This window comes from Schistocerca serialis, chromosome 4 (assembly GCF_023864345.2).
Source record: "Schistocerca serialis cubense isolate TAMUIC-IGC-003099 chromosome 4, iqSchSeri2.2, whole genome shotgun sequence".
NCBI lineage: Eukaryota > Metazoa > Arthropoda > Insecta > Orthoptera > Acrididae > Schistocerca > Schistocerca serialis.
In genome coordinates, this window is record NC_064641.1 from 896,250,557 (window position 1) to 896,272,236 (window position 21,680).

Below are 21,680 nucleotides of genomic sequence, written 5' to 3' on the forward strand. Positions count from 1 at the left end.
ACCGTTTGTCCTTGCTTTTCCTGTTTTCATCAATGACTTCTGACTAAGAGATTGTCGTATACCATGCAGCGTCAACTGTTCTTCCGTCATATTCATGTTCAGTAGAATCAAAACAACAGACCATCGTATTACGTGGGTTTTGGTTCAGCTCCGAACACTTGAACAGTTAAGTGCTGCCTTAGTATGGATTGGTACGAATGTATCCAATTTTCGTATTCTGTTGCGATGTATTATACGGATGCTGTGCTTTCTTGATCGGATATTATCTAAAAGTTCCTCAGTCCAATTGTCATAGGCCTATTTTTGAGCATCGGAGAAACCGTGTAGAATCCATTGCGAACAGATCTTTTTTGGATGTAAATGTTGATGAAAAATACACATATCCAAAAAAAAAAAAGTTTTGTATCAGCCCTGTTCCCAGAACTCCTGAAGATGGACGTATACTGTGGATATTGTATCACAAACACAGTCCCTTTGACTGTTCAGAGATGTCACTAAAACCACCAAAGATGTAAACAACCATGCTTGAGCAGCGCCAATTACACGGAGGGGATCCGACAGCCGATCAGTTCCAGTCATTCCATCAGGAAAGAGGTACACGGCTCGTGTTGTCTGTAGTTCAACCGTGCCTAGACGGTCAATACCGCGGTTCGATCGCGTCCGCATTGTTACATTGTGCCAGGAAGGGCTCTCAACATGGGAGTGAACCAAAGCGATGTTGTTCGGACATGGAGGAGATACAGAGATACAGGAACTGTCGATGACATGCATCGCTCAGGCCGCCCAAGGGCTACTACTGCAGTGGATGACCGCTACCTACGGATTACGGCTCGGAGGAACCCTGACAGCAACGCCACCATGTTGAATAATGCTTTTTAAGCATCCACAGGACGTCGTGTTACGACTCAAACTGTGCGCAATAAGCTGCGTGATGCACCGACAACTTCACTCCCGACGCCCATGGCGAGGTCCATCTTCGCAACCACGACACCATGCAGCGCGGTACAGATGGGCCCAACAACATGCCGAATGGAACGCTCAGGATTGGCATCACATACTCTTCACCGATGAGTGTCGCATATGCCTTCAATCAGACAATCGCCGGAGACCTGTTTGGAGGCAACCCTGTGAGACTGAACGCCGTAGACACCCTGTCCAGCGAGTGCAGCAAGATGGAGGTTCCCTGATGTTTTGGGGTGGCATTATGTGGGGCCGACGTACGCCGCGGGTGGTCATGGACGGCTCCGTAACGGCTGTACGATACGTGAATGCCATCCTCCGACCGATAGTGCAACCATATCGGCAGCATATTGGCGATGCATTCGTCCTCATGGACGACAATTCTCGTGCACTTCTTGTGAATGACTTCCTTCAAGATAACGACATTGATCGACTAGAGTTGCCAGCATGTTCTCCAGACATGAGTCCTATCGAACATGCCTGGGATAAATTGAAAAGGGCTGTTTATGGACGACGTGACCCACCAACCACTCTGAGGGATCTGCGCCGAATCGCCGTTGAGGAGCTGGACAGTCTGCACCAACAGTGCTTTCATGAACTTGATAGTATGCCACGACGAATACTGGCATGCATCAATGCAAGAGGACGTGCTACTGGGTATTAGAGGCAATCTGGACCACCACCTCTGAAGGTCTCGCTGTATGGTGGTACATCATGCAATGTGTGGTTTTCATGAACAATAAAAAGGGCGGAAGTGATGTTTATGTTGATCTCTATTCCAGTTTTCTGTACAGATTACGGAACTCTCGGAACCGAGGTGATGCAATTTTTTTTTTTGAAATGTGTAGAATGTACTGCAGTCTTCGGTATGACTAGGCCTGCCCGCAGCTCACAGTAAGCCACATATCGATCCCATTCAATCTCGTTGGACGCGGATCGATGTTTTTTGTAGATGAACTGATTTTGGTCGACCTTCGCAAAGCTTATTGTAGACAGAAATCTGACCACGACAAAATTCTGCAAACCACCTGTAAACAATCTTTCCTGAATGTGTCTGGTTACCAACGAACTAAGTGATTCAAGGTATTATTGCTGAGTTGAGCTTTGCGAAAATAATAAAAAGCTCCCAACAGAAGCCTTCACGCCAAATTTTCATTTTTTCACAATACTGTCGCTTTATATGCTCGCCGTAAACAAGCTGCTCGTCCAGTTTCTGGGCTGCCATTGTGTTTTGGAAGAAGCGACAGATTTTAAAAGAATATCAACAGCGTCATCGAATGGTCATTTGTGAAATCTTAAAAGGTCGCTGTCCTACTACTGCCTTTCTCTGTACGTGACATTGAACTATGTGCTTATTTAGCTGCAGCACTATTTTGCCCTTTTTAAGGGCTGGGCAAATGATATTTTCCAAACGGGCTGGAACTTTCCTGATACGCCACAGAGCTTGATACAGTAACTAGCTGCTGCTCGAACAATCGCGTGACATCTGACTGACGTGACCTCAGTGCAAGCGATACGCGAGACACTACGAAACAGCCGAGAGAACAAGCTATAGATACGTTTGAAATTTCACAGCTTCATAAAACACAGGAGTAATTAACATTAAATCCTACCACCGTATACAAACTCGTGTTGTTTTTGAATAAATTAGCGATAGACTAAGGTTTCTTATACAGTGCATACAGATATGCTGCATTAACATTTATGCTGATTTTTAATTAAAGCTAATAAAGGCAAAAATGTTTTCCTTCGAAAAAAGTTTATTTTACTCTTGAACCAACACGATGCTTTATATAGTTATCACAGACAGTGGATTGTAAATGAGCTTTTCGGTCTCTGTTCACGTCTTAGAGCAACGCGTGAAAAGGTCCCAGCACATAACCAGCTTTGAAACAAATTGGGAAAATCCGCTGAAACAAGAAAAATGATAATTTGGAATTAAATCCTAATAAACGAATAAGCTGTATTGAACTGAGTGCAATTGCAATAATGGAAATAATTTGAGCGGCTAGATTCGTCGTGTAGCGAAAATTCGAGAAATAGAATGAATCGTAATCCCATCTTTGATATACACTGACGGAAAAAAATCACAAGACCAAAAATAATTAATTTAGAATAATGAAATTTCGGGAATATACACTCCTGGAAATGGAAAAAAGAACACATTGACACCGGTGTGTCAGACCCACCATACTTGCTCCGGACACTGCGAGAGGGCTGTACAAGCAATGATCACACGCACGGCACAGCGGACACACCAGGAACCGCGGTGTTGGCCGTCGAATGGCGCTAGCTGCGCAGCATTTGTGCACCGCCGCCGTCAGTGTCAGCCAGTTTGCCGTGGCATACGGAGCTCCATCGCAGTCTTTAACACTGGTAGCATGCCGCGACAGCGTGGACGTGAACCGTATGTGCAGTTGACGGACTTTGAGCGAGGGCGTATAGTGGGCATGCGGGAGGCCGGGTGGACGTACCGCCGAATTGCTCAACACGTGGGGCGTGAGGTCTCCACAGTACATCGAAGTTGTCGCCAGTGGTCGGCGGAAGGTGCACGTGCCCGTCGACCTGGGACCGGACCGCAGCGACGCACGGATGCACGCCAAGACCGTAGGATCCTACGCAGTGCCGTAGGGGATCGCACCGCCACTTCCCAGCAAATTAGGGACACTGTTGCTCCTGGGGTATCGGCGAGGACCATTCGCAACCGTCTCCATGAAGCTGGGCTACGGTCCCGCACACCGTTAGGCCGTCTTCCGCTCACGCCCCAACATCGTGCAGCCCGCCTCCAGTGGTGTCGCGACAGACGTGAATGGAGGGACGAATGGAGCCGTGTCGTCTTCAGCGATGAGAGTCGCTTCTGCCTTGGTGCCAATGATGGTCGTATGCGTGTTTGGCGCCGTGCAGGTGAGCGCCACAATCAGGACTGCATACGACCGAGGCACACAGGGCCAACACCCGGCATCATGGTGTGCGGAGCGATCTCCTACACTGGCCGTACACCACTGGTGATCGTCGAGGGGACACTGAATAGTGCACGGTACATCCAAACCGTCATCGAACCCATCGTTATACCATTCCTAGACCGGCAAGGGAACTTGCTGTTCCAACAGGACAATGCACGTCCGCATGTATCCCGTGCCACCCAACGTGCTCTAGAAGGTGTAAGTCAACTACCCTGGCCAGCAAGATCTCCGGATCTGTCCTCCATTGAGCATGTTTGGGACTGGATGAAGCGTCGTCTCACGCGGTCCGCACGTCCAGCACGAACGCTGGTCCAACTGAGGCGCCAGGTGGAAATGGCATGGCAAGCCGTTCCACAGGACTACATCCAGCATCTCTACGATCGTCTGCATGGGAGAATAGCAGCCTGCATTGTTGCGAAAGGTGGATATACACTGTACTAGTGCCGACATTGTGCATGCTCTGTTGCCTGTGTCTATATGCCTGTGGTTCTGTCAGTGTGATCATGTGATGTATCGGACCCCAGGAATGTGTCAATAAAGTTTCCCCTTCCTGGGACAATGAATTCACGGTGTTCTTATTTCAATTTCCAGGAGTGTATTTGTCTAGGTAACGTATGTACGTGATTACCATTGCAGGATCACAGGTTACCGTAACCGCAAGATAAGCCATGTCAAATGTGAAATTTTGATACATTAATAATCGTTGTAACCGTCAGAATGTTGAATTCAAGTATGCAAATGTGCGTCCATATTGTTGTACGGGTTGGAGTTCCATGCCTGTTGCACTTGGTCGGTCAATACGGGGACGGTTAATGCTGTTTGTGGATGACGCTGGAGTTCTCGTCCGATTATGTCCCATATGTGCTCGATTGGAAGGATATCTGGTGATCGACCAGGCATGTTGACCCTGTGTGGAGCCTGTTGAGTTACAACAGCGGTATGTGGGCGAGAATTATCCTGTTGGAAAACACCTCCTTGAATGCTGTTCATGGATGGCAGCACAACAGATCGAATCACCAGATTGACGTACGAATTTATAGTCAGGGTGAGTGGGATAACCACGAGAGTACTCCTGCTGTCATAGGAAATCTCACCCAGCACCATAACTCCAGGCGTACGTCCAGTGTGTCTAGCACGCAGTCAGGTTGGTTGCAGGTCCTCAGCTGGCCTCCTTCTAACCAACACACGGCCGTCGCTGTTACCGAGGCAGAACCAGCTTTCACCAGAAAACACAACAGACCTCCACCCTGCCCTCCAGTGAGCTCTCGCCTGACATCACTGAAGTCGCAAATGGTGGTGGTCTGGGGTCAGTGGAATGCACGCTACTTAGCGTCTGGCTCGGAGCTGTCTTTGAAGTAACCATTTTGTAATGCCACTGTGGTGCCAACTGGTACTCAGATTGCTGCTACAGATGCAGTTCGATGTGCCAGAGCTATACGCCGAACACGGTGGTCTTCGGTCTCTGTTGTGGCAGGTGCCCGTCCGGAGTCTTTTTGCGATCGTACATTCTCGTGACAACCGCTTCGAGCAATCAAGTACAGTGGCTACATTCCTGTCAAGCCTTTTGCAGTATCGCAGAAGGAAAATCCAGCGTCTCGTAACCCTATTACACGATCCCGTTCAAACTCAGTGAGGTGCTGACAATGGCGTCCTTGTCGCCTTAAAGACATTCTTGTCTAACTTCAACCTACCACGTCCAGACTCAAAGGTAAATAATGCTCTTGACCGTTACAGCGTGTATTTAAAGCAAGCCTGATTTGCATCTCCACAATGGCGGTGCTAGCGCCACTCTTATGCGACTGGCGCGAAATTTGAATAGACATCATCTTGCGGATGTCGCCTACCAATTTTGTTTTATGTCGGACAGCTCCTTCTTGATAATACTATTTTTTTCTGTCAGTGTATTTGTTAGTTGCTGTTCTTGCATATGAATGGGTCGGCAGAAGAAAGTCCTAACCAACGAGAGATTAATTTTGTGTTGCTGCATGGTATAAGTTGTTTATATTCAAAGACAAGAACTGGGTTCAGGCTAAACCAAGCTAAAGTGACTGTTAGAACTTTTTCCGCCGACCTGTCACATGACATGCACCCTAGGAAATACTCCAGGCCATGTTTGACAGTTACTGCTATTACTGTACTCTGTCTTTGGTGTGGTCTTCAGTCAGAAGGCTGGTTTGACTGGTTTGATGCAGCTTTCCAATCTGTGCTGTGCAACCCTCATTTCCTCACTACTAGCGAAACCTTGCACCCATTTCAAGTTGCTTACTGTATTCGAACCAAAAATTTTCTTTTTTCCCGATTCAATTCAATTCCTCTTCATTTTGTTATCCTATCTGCCCGTCTAAAGTTCAGCATTCTTCTATAGTACAACATTTCGAGCTTATCGTCCACGTTTCACCACTGTACAAGGCTATTCAGACAAGTACTTTCAGAAAAGACATCGTAATACTTAAATTGATAGTAGATGTTAACAAATTTCTCTTATTCAGCTCTATTGCCAGTTTGCATTTTATACCGTCTGTATTTCGATAGCCTTCAGTAAAGCCGTCCCCTCACGGGACGTAAACGAGGACGAGGAGCTGGTGACGTCACAGTTTGGAATTCCACGTTCCACTACGCTGCGGAGCGTAAAATAAAGACTCTGGCACTCATATTTTTGCCTCGTGCAGAGGAACATGGCCAGTGAGATGCGACGTCGTTTTTACGTCACACACAGATCTTAAGATCCACCATATTGTACAGAATTAAGTTTCGTATTTTGTGGGTTTTCGTTATCGGTAGAGCAAGCATTTTGATAATAAGCTGTTTCAGAACACCAGCAAATTGAGGATCTCTCGAGAGCGGGTCGATTTGTCGCAATAAAACGATAGGAAACTACGTGTCCGCAGTTAAGCTTTCCGTACTTGCTGTTTTTAGTGTTGTAACTTGCGTGTTATGGAAGTATACCGTTTCAGTGCTACGGCACAATGATGATCTATCAAAAGGACGTCGTCCTGGTACAGTTTGTCGTAGTAAATATCAATAATGAGAGTCTTTAGACAGTGTATACCATATACAAAGGTTGAGCTATCATGTTGAAGCCGTAGTGTACTTGACAGTATCGTGAGACGTGAAGAGAAAGGTAGCAGGTTCGCATGCACCTCCTTCCAAACCTTTTTTTTTCCACCTCTTGCTTTCTAAAAGATCCAGTGTGTCTCTTATTAATGTAATAGAAATATTAGTTGCAATATTTATGTTAATTATTATAAATAAAGTATTTGCTTCAATGCTTGTTGCGTAGGCCAAGGACTGGAATGTTTCCCCATCGATCAGAAATTTTACGTGACTGCCGGTCTGTGTCAGAACAGAGGAGGATGAGATTACTGTTTAACGTCCCGTCGACAACGAGATCTTTAGACACGGAAAACAGGCTCCGATGAAGGAAGGATGGGGAAGGAAGTCGGCCGTGCCCTTTCAAAGGAACTATACCGGCATTTTCCTGGAGCGATTTAGGGAAATCTCGGAAAACATAAATCAGGATGGGCGGACGATCTTGAAATCTATTTGATGAAGTACGTACTTCAGAGTGATGGTAGTCAACGTAAAATCGAGAGTATGGATATTATGCTTGCACAAACTGACGTTAGACGGTATATTTTACCTACGTACATTCAATTTAACACCGAACATGGGGGTGAAGGTTCAACTTAGTTAACAAATAACTTCTACCATACTCCGTTTATCACAAGAATAAACCTCACGTAAACATTACACTGTGTATTCCTTTTCACGTGGAGCGGAAACCAAGCTGTCCAGAGTACAGTAAAGTGCGATAATGAGGATACGTTCTTGCTGTGCGTTCCGCGTACATTGACTCAGCGATGATGCGGGGCAACAGCTTCACCAGCCAGCCGGAGTGGCCGAGCCGTTCTAGGCGCTTCAGTCTGGAACCGCGCGACCGCTACGGTCGCAGGTTCGAATCCTGCCTCGGGCATGGATTTGTGTGATGTCCTTAGGTTAGTTAGGTTTAAGTAGTTCTAAGTTCTAGGGGACTGATGACCTCAGAAGTTAAGTCCCATAGTACTCAGAGCCATTTGAACCATTTTAACTGTTTCTAGAAAAACATCAAACCCGATTTTTCTCTGTAATCTTGTGAAAAACACTAAGAAGAATTTGTTTTGTGCCATTAATGGCGTTGCGCGCACGTGTTTCACTGCGAAGCAGTAAGCAATGTTACCCATTTTCAAGGTACTTATGAACAGCAAGTCAATCAGTGCACAATTAGCGTTTACAGAGACTGTGATTATACACGATTTTTGAAATAAAAATTAAGAAGCTAATGTATGGTTGAGAAAAAAGTTGATGGCTATAAATACATCAGAATGCCTTAAAGGTTCTTTTGCAGTGACATTTAATAATATGTCAAATACGTAAGTTGGACTTACGTTCAAGAGCGAAACAGCACCAGTGTACGAGAGCTATGGTTGCTGACCAATCATCGCGTTTGCATTTGTTTGCATCGGGTTTATTCTTATGATGAACGAAGTATAGTATGTATCTCAGATCGTTGTGCAGCATTATGTAGTGTTCCTGCACCAGCAGCGATCGTTGTTGAAACGTTCGACGAGTCTAGAATTTTCTTCGCTCTTCATCAGCACTTAATCGATTTTACGCGTGTCCATTTTCGTTAAGAACGTGTGTGATCTAGGCGCCGCATGCAGCCAGGAACTCTTTCGTGATGACTGGGTGTTGTGTGATGTCCTAAGGTTAGTTAGGTTTAAGTAGTTCTAAGTTCTAGGGGACTGATGACCATAGATGTTAAGTCCCATAGTGCTCAGAGCCATTTGATCCAGCCAGGAACTCCAGCTGGAGAATGCCGAGGTCGCAGACCACAACGGGTGGGAAGCACGTTCCGTGAGATGTAGAAGTCGTTTCAGAGAGTGCAGCAGCCACGACGGACTCCACATCTGGCGGGCTTCGCGATGGGAAACAGGACCCGTGTGAGGACGGCTTTATTTCACTGTGCAAACACGCCCGGTTATTAGCGAGTGTTAACGCGCCGCTTCCGGGATTCTGGGAGGCGAGTCTGCCCGAGACCGAATCCGCCTTGCGGATTAACGACGAAGGCTGCTGAGCGAGCCAGCCCGGATGTCGTTTTTAGGCGATTTTCCACATTGCAGTCAAATACCTGGCTGGAATCGATGTTCTGCTTCAGTTAGAGGCTAAGCACAGATTTAGATAACGTTCCCACTGTTGCACATAGGATTAACTCTAGACGCAGTTTAGATAGGGTGAATACAGGATTGATGATCTTAGATGTTCAGTCTACTAGAACACTTGAATCAGTAGCAGCAGTTTACTGCCCAAACAGCTAAACTCACATACTACGCCGGCCTCTGTGACCGAGCGGTTCTAGGCGCTTCATTTCGGAACCGCGCGACTTTTACGGTCGCAGTTTCGAATCCTGCCTCGGGCATGGATGTGTGTGATGTCCTTAGGTTAGTTAGGTTTAAGTAGTTCTAAGTTCTAGGGGACTGATGACCTCAGATGTTAAGTCCCATATTACTCAGAGCCATTTGAGCCATCACATACTACTTTACACTGAAGTGACCGAAGTCATGGGATAGCGATATGCACATATACGGATGCCGGTAGTATCGCGTACACAAAGTATAAAAGGGCAGTGCACTGACGCAGTAGTCATTTGTACCCAGGTGATTCATGCGAAAAGGTTTCCGGCGTGATTAAGACCGCACAACGTAAATAAACAGACTTTGAAAACGGAATGGTAGTTGGAACTATTCGCATGGGAAACGACATTTCGGTAATCGTTAAGGAATTCAGTATTCCGAGATCCAGAATATCAAGAGTGTTCCGAGAATATCAAATTTCAGGCATTACCTCCCACCACGGACAACGCAGTGACCGACGACCTTCACTTAACGACCAAGAGCAGCGGCGGTTGAGCAGGATTATCAGTGCTACCAGACAAGCAACATTGCGAAGTCAGTGTGTGAAGTACGATGAAGGTATCCGTCAGGACAGTGCGGCGAAATCTGGCGTTGATGGACAATGGCAGCAGACGGCAGACGCGTGTGCCTTTCCTAAGAGCACGACATCGCCTGCAGCGCCTGTCCTAGCCTCATGGCCATATCGGTTGGACCCTAGACGACTGGAAAACCATGGTCTGGTCACATAGTCCCGATTTCAGTTGATAAGAGCTGATGGTAGGGTTCCAGTATGGAGTCAAGTTGTGAACAAGCCACTGTGCAAGCTGATGATTTCTCCATAACGGCGTGGGCTGTTTTTACGTGGAATGGACTCTGTCCTCTGGTCCAACTGAAGCGATCATTGACTGGAAATGGTTATGTTCGGTTACTTGGAGACCTTTTTATAGCCATTCGTGGATTTCATGTTCCCAAAGAACAATGGAATTTTTATGGGTGACAAAGCAACATGTCAGCAAGCCACAATTGTTCGCGACTGAAGATCATTTGGATAATTCGAGCGAATAGTCTGACCACCCAGACAGCACCGTCATGAATCCCATCGAACGTTTATTCGACATTACCGAGAGGTCAGTTCGTGCACAACATCCTGCACCGGCAACACTGCGAGTTGCAACTAACCTGGGCAAAAGGAGGTCCGACATGACTTTTGTCAGCTCAGTGTAAGCGTTTGATTTCGTAATATACTCCACTTACCATCGCCTGAGTTAATTCGTTTACACTCCATTAAGTTTGTTTTACATTTGTCGGTATTCATTTTATAAACTCTTCACAAGACACTGTCTGTTCGGTTCAACTGCCTCCTCTAACATAATTATAGTGTCATCGGCAAACGTTAAAGTTAGTGCAAACAAATCTGTGTTCAGAGCAACAGCAGCTGTGAATGTACATCTCGTGAAATGGAACAGATCTTTTCGGTTTTCTTTTCATAACACTTACTTTGTCCGTTCTCTGTGAACTTTTATTCCTTTCCAAATTTCTCTTTGGTTTGTTTTACTGCGTGCAAAGTGAATAACATAGGGCATAGGCAACTACCTTGTTTCATTCCCTTCTCATCTACGACTTTCCTTTCGTGTTCATACATTAATGCATCGTATAGGTAGTAGTAATTAGGGCTGTTGAGGAAACATCGATATATCGTTGTATTGCAATTTTTCCCAAGAAATAGCGATGTATACCGGCTGCATTTCACACTCGACATATCGATTATCGGTATCAAAACGCCAATATCGAGAGCCGATATTTTTATTTCATATCATATTTTTCCACAGTTTTCTAAAAATATTTGAAGCTATTCTTTTGAAACTGTATTAGGACGTAATTTTCCTCTCACTGTGTGAAGGGGTCTTACTACTTTTTGAGCTTTCATCACGTCCGATCTTTCTCTTTGACTATGAGAAGCAAGCATATGTAGCACAAAAGATCACCGGTTGCACCGGGGGAGTGGAGGTGTGAATGATTTCCGATGTAAAAAAATCAGCACGCCAGTTGCGTTAAAAAACAATTTTTAACACAACTAGTGCGATATTTCTTTACATCGACATTCTTCAAAAACAGCTACTGAAAATGATGAAAAGAAATGTAAATGAAAGATCGGTCGTTCCAGTGGGCGGAGACGTGTTAGGGGAAATGCTGGTGTAATCGGCGCTCGGCACTATCAATAGAAACCGCAACGTTTAACTTCACCACGCAATTTTGACATTACAACTGCTAGGTCGCTGTCGTTTGCAGAAATGAAAAAACATGCAGGTCGACAAGAAGTGTTCCGGAAAAAATCCGGCATGTGGCGAAACCAAACGACAGACCCGTCGGACACTTTTTTTTGTCCCACTTACATCACCATCGTTAGCAAAGTGATTCTAGCCAAGCATGAAAGTGCATCGTTTTCAGTTCCTGCCTTAAGGCGGATAGACAGGCTGTTAGGTTGCTGATGTACAGAATATCTAATAATAAACCAATACTTAAACATACAGTTATAAAACGGGCAGTATATTTACAATTTGCAGCCGATTTTTTATAGGCAGCTTTGTTGATAACTTTTCCGCCGATGTATCGATACATTGATACTTTCTTTCGATATACTAAGAGCGGATGATAATAAACCTTGAAACATCGATATATCGGACTATCAACAGTCGTAGTAGTCACAGAAGTAGCCAGATGACGCTGCCGTCGGAAGCCGGAGCAGAGCCCTTTTTTTCTGGAGGCGCGACGTGAAGTGGTCGAGCCCGAGCCGTTTGAGTGGCGCTCGGTCACGGCGCTGGTTGTAATGACGCGGCGTGGAGCAGTGCAGTGCGTGCCCTGGCGGGACAGGTGAGATGCAGCGGCGGCAACTGTCGCCGGCCTCGCAGGTGTCTGCCAGCCGCAGCCGCCGCCCGCTGCCTGCTTCCTCCGCGGTCGGCGGCTGCTTCCGATCTGCCATCGGCAAGGTGTCCAGGAAACGCAATGTGCGCGGAAGTGCGGGGCGCCACCACCGGGCCACTCGGAGCACTGGCAGCTGCCGTCAAGCCACGGGCCACGCCGATCCTCTGTCTGCGCTCCGCCGCACAAAAGAAAACCGATCACAGAGGGTTTCTCATCGACGCTTTTCCTCATACATGTCCAGCACGGAACAAACTGGACAGGTCTAAAGGTAACTTCACGAGTACGCCAAGGAGCGTTATAAGACCGTTACTGTGTAAAAAGCATATACACTGAAGAGCCAAAGGAACTGGTACACCTGCCTAATATCGTGTAGGGCCCCCGTGAGCTCGCAGGAGTGCCGCAACACGACGTAGCATGGACTCGACTAATGCCTGAAGTAGTGCCGGAGGGAATTGACACCATGATTACTGCAGGGCTGTCCATAAATCCGTAAGAGTACAAGGAGGTGAAAGTCTTCTCTGAACAGCACGTTGCAAGGTCTCCCAGATATCCTCAGTAATGTTCATGTCTGGGGAGTCTGGTGGTCAGTGGAAGTGTGTAAACTCAGAAGAGTGCTCCTGGAGCCACTCTGTAGCAATTGTCGACGTGTGGGATGTCGCATTGTCCTGCTGGAATTGCCCGAGTCCGTCGGAATGCACAATATACATGAATGGATGCAGGTGATCAGACAGAATGATAACGTACGTGTCACCTGTCAGAGTCGTGTCTAGACGTAACAAGGGTCCCACATCACTCCAACTCCACTCGCCCCACATCATTACAAACCCTCCACCAGCTTGTGAACAGTCCCCTGCGGACATTCAGGGTCCATGGATTGATGTGGTTGTCTCCATACCCGTACACGTCCAGCGATGCAGTCTGAAACGAGACTCGTCCGACAACGCAACATGTTTCCTGTTATCAACCATCCAATGTCGGTGTTGACGGGCCCAGGCGAGGCGTAAAGCTTCGTGTCGTGCAGTCATCAGGGGTACACGAGTCGGCCTTCGGCTCCGAAATCTCAAATCGATGATGTTTCGTGAATGGTCCGCACGCTGACACTTGTTGATGGCCCAGCATTGAAATGTACAGCAATTTTTGTAAGGGTTGCACTTCTGTCACCTTGGACAATTCCCTTCAGTCGTCGTTGGTCCCGTTCTTGCAGTATCTTTTTCCGGCCGCACCGATGCCGGAGATTTGATGTTTTACCGGATCCCTGATATTCACGGTACACTCGTGAAATGGTCGTAGGGGAAAATCCCAACTTCATCGCTACCTCGGAGATGCCCCAATGCTCGTACGCCTACTATAACACCACGTTGAAACTAACTCAAATCTTGATAACATGCCACTGGACAGTAGTAACCGATCTAACAACTGCGCCAGACACTTCTTGTCTTAATAGTTCCTGACCGCCGCGCTGTATGCTTTCTGTTTACATATCTCTGTATTTAAATGCGGATGCCTATACCAGTTTCTTTGGCGCTTCAGTGTAAATTGTCTAGGGCAGGCGTGGGAAAGCTTTGGTAATACGCGAGCCTGATTCCCGCACTTACGGAGGGACCGTTCAATTTTCAGTTCATTTTGTTTACTTATTAGTAGAACTCATGGACAACAAGTTACCAAGGTTTCAATGATGAAATCGCATCCGAAGTGCGTGAAAAATAATCAAATGTGTAACGCGACGTTCCTGACACGCCCACTTTTTGAAGCAAAACTTCAGTACTAGCTCTGTGAACAACGATCTCGTGGAGTACATTCACAAGGAGAGGCTTCCTAATTGTATCATGGATGTTGTCAAGCCCAATTACAGGTTTCTGGCCGATCCTGAACTTCTAAAAAAGTGTGTTCGTGGCAAAACACGGAATCCAAATGAGTCTCTAAATTGACTCATATGGAAAAGATGCCGTAAAACCATATTCTCATCTGCTACAGTTGCCAGAATTGCAACTTATGACGCAGTTCCTGTATTTAATGATGGGAACGTAAGGATGATGGAGGTATTAGAGTGAATCGATTTATAGCGCCTCTCTGCAGGTGAAAAGTCTGTTGAAGACCTGGTAAAGGAAAGAAGGCAGAAAACAAGAAACCGTTAGAGAAGCCTTGAAAGGAAAGAAGACCGTGAGTACAAATCTGCGGCCTTCTGAAAGGGGGCATAAGAAAAAACGTTAGGTTCAGTTTCAAATAGAATTTACTGAAAATTATGTTCTTTAATGTTTATGGACCTTTTTCTCAGAAGCTATGAAGTCTAGAATTGTGAAATTTTGTACACTTATTTCTATAATCCCAATAAGTGATATCTCAAGAGTAAATTTTGAAATTCTGAGTGTAAGCTGAGATGTGGTGCAAGTTACTTGAAATTGTGCATGAATTTCACTTACAGAAATATAATTTAAAAATTATTAGAATTCTCCTATTCCGTGTATTAAAAAATCTTGAGAGAACCTGCTATATACAAATACATTAAACAGAAAAAATTTTGTAGAAATCTTCTGAATAGTTTCCGAGAAAAAGGTAAATCTATTATTTTTTGAAAATAAAATTATTAAATTTCGTAAAGAAATCTAAATATATATAATTCAAGGAACTTAATAGTAAACGTGCTAATTTAATGCAAAGGCATGGTACAAAATGTCATTGCCGTGTCTTCAAAATCGTTGGTTTGGTGCATCTTTTAAATAGGTTGTTTTTTACGAATGCGGCCCGCCTCCACCATCCACCCCTCTTACCGCCCCCTCCATCCCCCTGCGCCCCTTATACTCGCTGGCCGCCATGTCACGTGACACAAGCACACACGCGGGTCATACGAGTGCCTGCAGCCCTCTCCGGCGGGGAGCGAGTAACTGTTTCAGACGAGCCTAATAATTCTTAACTGCGCGTTTAGATGCATGCAAACATTCGATAGCACACGAGAAGGTTACGACCTTTGCTGGGTACCTTTTCATTGGCATGTTGATTTCCTGGGGGCGCTGCACAGAGCCGAGCGTTCGTGAAGTATGGCGGACAATATCCGACTTGTGTGACGTCACAACTTCGTTGTGGAGGGGGCGTATATCTCGGGAGTTCCGCTATGAGGTAACGCACCGATGTGAGTGGCACACCTTTCCCGACAAGCCACGCCATCAAATTATGCCTCAAAACACGCGTTTTTCAGAGTACATTCATTTTACGTTCACCCCCACCTTCAGATGTTTAGATTTATTTACAACCGAGCGTGATGGCGCAGTGGTTAGCACACTGGACTCGCATTCGGGAGGACGACGTTTCAAACCCGCGTCCGCCCATCGTGATTTAGGATTTCTGTGGTTTCCCTGAATAGTTTCCAGTAAATGCCGGGATGGTTCCTTCGAAAGCACACCGCTGACTTTCTTCCCTATCCTTCCCTAATCAGATGGGACCGATGATCTTGCTGTATGGTTCACTCCCCCAAATCAACCAATCACTTTATTTACGCGTCATAAACATTGTTTCTTTACTTACAATGTTTTACAGTAACTGTCTTAAAAACTTCCATTGCAAAATTCTACAACGCCATTATTAAAGAAACCAAATTTACAACAACTAATTAATGTAAACATCTGAAGGTAAGATACCAGACGCCTTGAAAATAAACTTCTATAAAAGAGACGCTAGTTCGAGCTGATTTATTACAAATTCCCTTCACTATTACCAGTTGCAGTAAGCTAGCAGTCCACAACGGACAGGTTTTATTAACTAATGTTAATACGAGGAACAATAGGAAACCAAAATACGGCAGTGAGATAGGCAATCCCAGTCAATTAGGACTAGCTTCGCGATTTTTAGCCGTAGACAGGACATTCGAGTGTTTGAAATTTAGTGTGTGAATAACGGCAAAACTATTGCAAGCATTTTTTAAATATTTGTCCAAAAATTTTTTTGATGAGTGATCGTATAAGTTGGGGTTGTTTCTGTATATTAAATTGAAGAGAACCAGTCTGGTGTCTGTGTGTGTGAAAAGTGAACTGCTTTATTTGGCGAATCGTTTAATTTTTCTTTGCAATTTGTTCAGCAAAATATAAATTAAACACGCCTAAAGTGTGTTTAGCGTTCAATTGCTCGAATCGAAGGAACAGGAGCTAAAGTAGAGATGGGTAGCAAATATAAAACGGGACACACGGTTCCCAACTGCAAAGAGCTACATCTGCTCAAATTACTTTGAAGAGAAATGTATGTACGTCTCAAATAATCATAGGCGCCTTTTTCCCAAAGCAAACCCAACTGTCATCCATTTCCACAACTTTTACAAAAAAAGATGAGTCGCACAACCCTGGCCCAGAAAGCGAACTTCTGACAACTTTATCAATACTACTGATAATACTAGCGAGTCATCAGTACAGGTAGTGTCCGCCCCGATAGCTGATTGGTGAGCATGACGTATTTCCGTCCTACGGGCCCGGGTTCGTTTCCCGGCTGAGTCGGAGGTTTTCTCCGCTCAGGACCTGGGTATTGTGTTGTCTTCATCATCATTTCATTCCCATCTGGCGCGCAGGTCGCCCAATGTGGCGTCGAATGTAATAAGACCTGCACCAAGGCGGCCGGACATGCCCCATAAGGGGCCTCCCGGCCAATGACGCCAAACGCTCATTTTCATTTCCATAGTAAGTATGTAGTTTAATAATCATACTGCTTTTACTCATTTTCGTACAAACAAAAATACCATTTCTATTAGTTGACCACAACGCATTTCGGTGTTTACTCAATTCTCTTCAGATGGTAACTGCTCATTTTGCATTGACTTACGTTCAGTTTGCGAGCGGGTGACGGACCGCTGATTGCCCACCCGTGTTCTCGCGAATAACGCTGGAGCTCCAGAAGTGCGGTTGCCTATAAGAAGGTAGCAGCGTCAGAAGACCGTAGCGGTCTGCAGGTAGACTACCAGAGTTGACCCTGAACTGTATACTTCTCTGAACCCCAACCGTGAGAAGTTAAAAAGATTCTAAGATGTCAGATGGCGAACTCAAAGTTCTGCCATCGCTCACTACTGAAAGTGATATTTTGAGGCAATTCCGTTAATATGTAGTGTAGGCGTTAACCATTTAGTCAATAAGATTATTTGAAACGTTGTCTTTGAAGCTGCTTGTTTGGTGAAGCACCGTCTTTGAAAATGGTTCAGATGGCTCTGAGCACTATAGGATTTAACGTCTGAGGTCATCAGTCCCTTAGAACTTAGAACTACTTAAACCTAACTAACCTAAGGACATCACACACATACATGCCCGAGGCAGGATTCGAACCTGCGACTGTAGCAACAGCGCTGTTCCGGACTGAAGCGCCTAGAACCGCTCGGCCACCCCGGCCGGCGCACCGTCTTTGAATTGATTGTAAATATGATCTGCTAGGTAGTTACATTCCCTTTCTTATCTTGTATTTTTTTTTTTTTTTGCTAAACGTGTTTGCATGTAGTTACGATATTTTTTTTAAAATATTTGTTGTTTTTTAAAAAAGAAATATAATTGTTAATACCGACGTTAATAAATCGTTTTGACTACCAGCATTATTTCAATTCTTTTACTTTTTTAATTTTATCATTTCATTAGACTATAAATTGTACAGAATAATTTCAACAAATAAATAATAAATCTTAAATTCTTTTTAATTCGGAAATTGCTCTAAAACGCTGCTTTTTAGCTTGGTTATCAGAATATTTCCCCTGGTAGAGCTCCACCACACGTTCAGCCTAAAAATGCGCAGGTGATAAAGACGCTCCTGCACTGCACCAGAGAGCCAAAATATTATGATGGCCACCTGATTGATAGTATAGAGGTCCATGCAGAACAGCAGCGATTCTGCTTGACATGGATTCTACAAGTCTTTGATAGGTTTAGAGAAGCACCTGGTGTCTACTCACAGGTCACTAAATTCCCGAAGATTACGGAACGGTGGTTTTTGGGAACGCAACTGGCGCCCGATACGTGTTCCAGGCACATTTGCTGAGACATCAATATGAGTTCACTATCACATTCCTAAACCACCGCAGCACGATTCTGCTCTCGTGTCGCGGAGATTTATCGTGATGGACGATGTCCTCGCCATCAGAGAAGACTTCAACCACGAAGGGATGCGGGTGGTCTGCAATAATGTTGACGCAGTTCACTGTTGTTACGGTATCTTGGAATACTAACATAGGTCCCACGGAAACCCAACTCAGTGTACCCCATGGCTTAGTTCTGCTCTCACCGGCCTGTAACTGTGGCGCGGTGCACTTTCCAAACAGCCATTCATGAGGATGACGGCGTGTAATGACCCAACCATCGACCTCAAGTAAGAAGAAATGCTATTCATTGGACAGGGGACACGTTTCTATTGATCCACTGTGAAAACTCAGTGATGCTGTGCCCACTGCGATTGTAACTGTCGATGTCGTTGAGTCAACACAGGAATACGTAGGGGTCGAGTGATGTGGAGCTCCATATTCAACAGTGTCCTTTGAACGGTGTGCTCCGAAACACGTCTGCCTGCACCAGCATTGTACTCTGTCGTCATATCTGCCACAGATTGCTGTCTATCCTGGATAACACAGTGGGGGATCCTCTGACGTCCACGTTTTGTGATGAGGCGTGGTCGTCGAATACCATACATAAACATTGAGTTTATGTGATCGCTCTAAGCTTATGGTTATAGCTTGATACCAGTACCTACCAATTTTTATTGTATATTACAGGACTGAGGATGGTCACTAAATGAGCGAAAATCGATTTTGCTGACAATAAAACAACAAAATACGGCCAATGCTGATTTTCCTTCCAGTTCTAACTTTGACATATACACAAAGACAGGGCCCAATGTTCGCCAAGGTAGAACACGTTTTCCCATCCCGTGGATTATCCTAGCCAACGGTGCCATACGACATTTACATTTCGAGATCCACATTCACAGTTCACAGAGTTCAGAATAAGACCGTTCCTGTGGAGATTAGTTCTGGTGCTCGCTGTGGCAGCAGAGCGAAGTCGGTTGACTCACTTCCAGAGCGTCGTCCTTCTCGTATGAGTCAAGTTTCCAGATGCTGGGTTCTCGTCTGCTGGCGATGGTATTACGTCGGTTGACTGCGCATTGCGAAGCTGTGACAGTTGGAGGATGTGCGTGCTGAGAGGCGGCGGCCGGTGCGTGTTGCAGGTGTCCGCGGGCTACGACTTCTTCACGCAGGTGTGGCCGGAGGAGGCGCCAGCAGCGGCGCAGGTGGAACAGCAGCAGCAGCAGCAGAGTGAGCCCACAGCTGACGGGGACGGCCACGCCGGCTCCCGCGCTGGCACGCAGACTTCGCGCGCAGGTGGGCCGCACACACACACACGCACACACACACACACACACACACACACACACACACCTTGCAAGGTGCACACACCAGTCATGTCAAGTTGACGCCCGACTTGCGAGAAAAATGCACTACTGGCCATTAAAATTGCTACACTAAGAAGAAATGTAGATGGTAAACGGGTATTCATTGCACAAATATATTATACTAAAACTGACATGTGATTACATTTTCACGCAATTTGGGTGCATAGATCCTGAGAAATCAGTACCCAGAACAACCACCTCTGGCCGTAATAACGGCCTTGATACGCCTGGGCATTGAGTCAAATAGAGCTTGGATGGCCTGTACAGGTACAGCTGCCCATGCAGCTTCAACACGATACCACAGTTCATCAAGAGTAGTGACTGGCGTATTGTGACGAGCCAGTTGCTCGGCCACCATTGACCAGACGTTTTCAATTGGTGAGAGATCTGGAGAATGTGCTGGCCACGGCAGCAGTCGAACATTTTCTGTATCCAGAAAGGCCCGTACAGGACCTACAACATTCGGCCGTCCATTATCCTGCTGAAATGTAGGGTTTCGCAGAGATCGAATGGAGCGTAGAGCCACGGGTCGTAATACATCTGAAATGTAACGTCCACTGTTCAAAGTGCCGTCAATGTGAACAAGAGGTGACCGAGACGTGTAACCAATGGCACCCCATACCATCACGCCGGGTGATACGCCACTATGGCGATGACGAATACACACTTCCAATGTGCGTTCACCGCGATGTCGCCAAACACGGATGCGACCATCATGATGCTGTAAAGAGAACCTGGATTCATCCGAAAAAATGACGTTTTGCTATTCGTACACCCAGGTTCGTCGTTGAGTACACCATCGCAGGCGCTCCTGTCTGTGATGCAGCGTCGAGGGTAACCGCAGCCTTGGTCTCCGAGCTGATAGTCCATGTTGCTGCAAACGTCTTCGAACTGTTCGTTCAGATAGTTGTTGTCATGCAAACGTCCCCATCTGTTGATCCAGGGATCGAGACTTGGCTGCACGATCTGTTACAGCCATGCGCATTAGATCCCTGTTATCTCGACTGCTAGTGATACGAGGCCGTTGGGATCCAGCACGGCGTTCCGTATTACCCTCCCGAACCCACCGATTCCATATTCTGCTAACAGTCATTGGGTCTCGACCAAAGCGAGCAGCAATGTCGCGATACGATAAACCGCAATCGCGATAGGCCTCAATCCGACCCTTATCAAAGTCGGAAACGTGATGGTACGCATTTCTCCTCCTTACACGAGGCATCACAACTACGTTTCACCAGGCAACGCCGGTCAACTGCTGTTTGTGTATGAGAAATCGGTTGGAAACTTTCCTCATGTTTGCATGTTGTAGGTGTCGCCACCGGCGCCAACCTTGTGTGAATGGTCTGAAAAGCTAATCATTTGAATATCACAGCATCTTCTTTCCGTCGGTTAAATTTCGCGTCTGTAGCACGTCATCTTCGTGGTGTAGCAATTTTAATGGCCAGTACTGTTTCTTTTTTAATTTTTAGATTTCTACATACATAGGTGACAAAAGCCATGGGATAGCGACTAGCATATATATAAATGGCGGTAGTATCGCGTACACAAGGCATAAAAAAAGGGGCAGTTCATTAGCGGAGCTGTCATTTGTACTCTCAAGGAAAACTCCACATCGCACCCCTCTCAGATTTACTGGTAAAATGGCCCATTGGATAGCCTGTCAGAAACTGAACGCAGGTCAAGCATGAATAGAGGAACAAAGTGTGCTGAAGGAAAATAGAAACAGCGAACGGTCCATGCTCAAGATGCGCAACATCGAGAGAACTGCAAGAACCACGGTGTCGGGGTTGTGTGGTCACGATGTTGGACTACAAATGGGGAGGTCCGTGTTCAAATCTCCCTCGTGTCCCACTTTTCTGAACATTCCGTCCGGTCATTGACGTGTCTGCTTTCCTTCTGTGTAGTCTTGGCAATTCTCATACTGTACATTGATTACAGAATACTAGTCGTGTGGGAAGAATATATTACCTTCGCAAGCAAATATAATGAATAGTAAGAGCAAGAGAGC

General features: G+C 45.8%; 1 protein-coding gene across 1 annotated transcript in view; it reads left to right on the forward strand.

The window, feature by feature from the left end:
• The window catches only part of LOC126473567 (coiled-coil and C2 domain-containing protein 2A), a 574,642-nt gene that overhangs the window by 182,845 nt on the left and 370,117 nt on the right, over window positions 1-21,680 (forward strand). Inside the window, exon 6 of the mRNA XM_050100701.1 lies at window positions 19,448-19,601. Within this exon, the coding sequence (XP_049956658.1) occupies window positions 19,448-19,601 (154 nt within the window). The remainder of the gene's footprint in view (window positions 1-19,447; window positions 19,602-21,680) is intronic.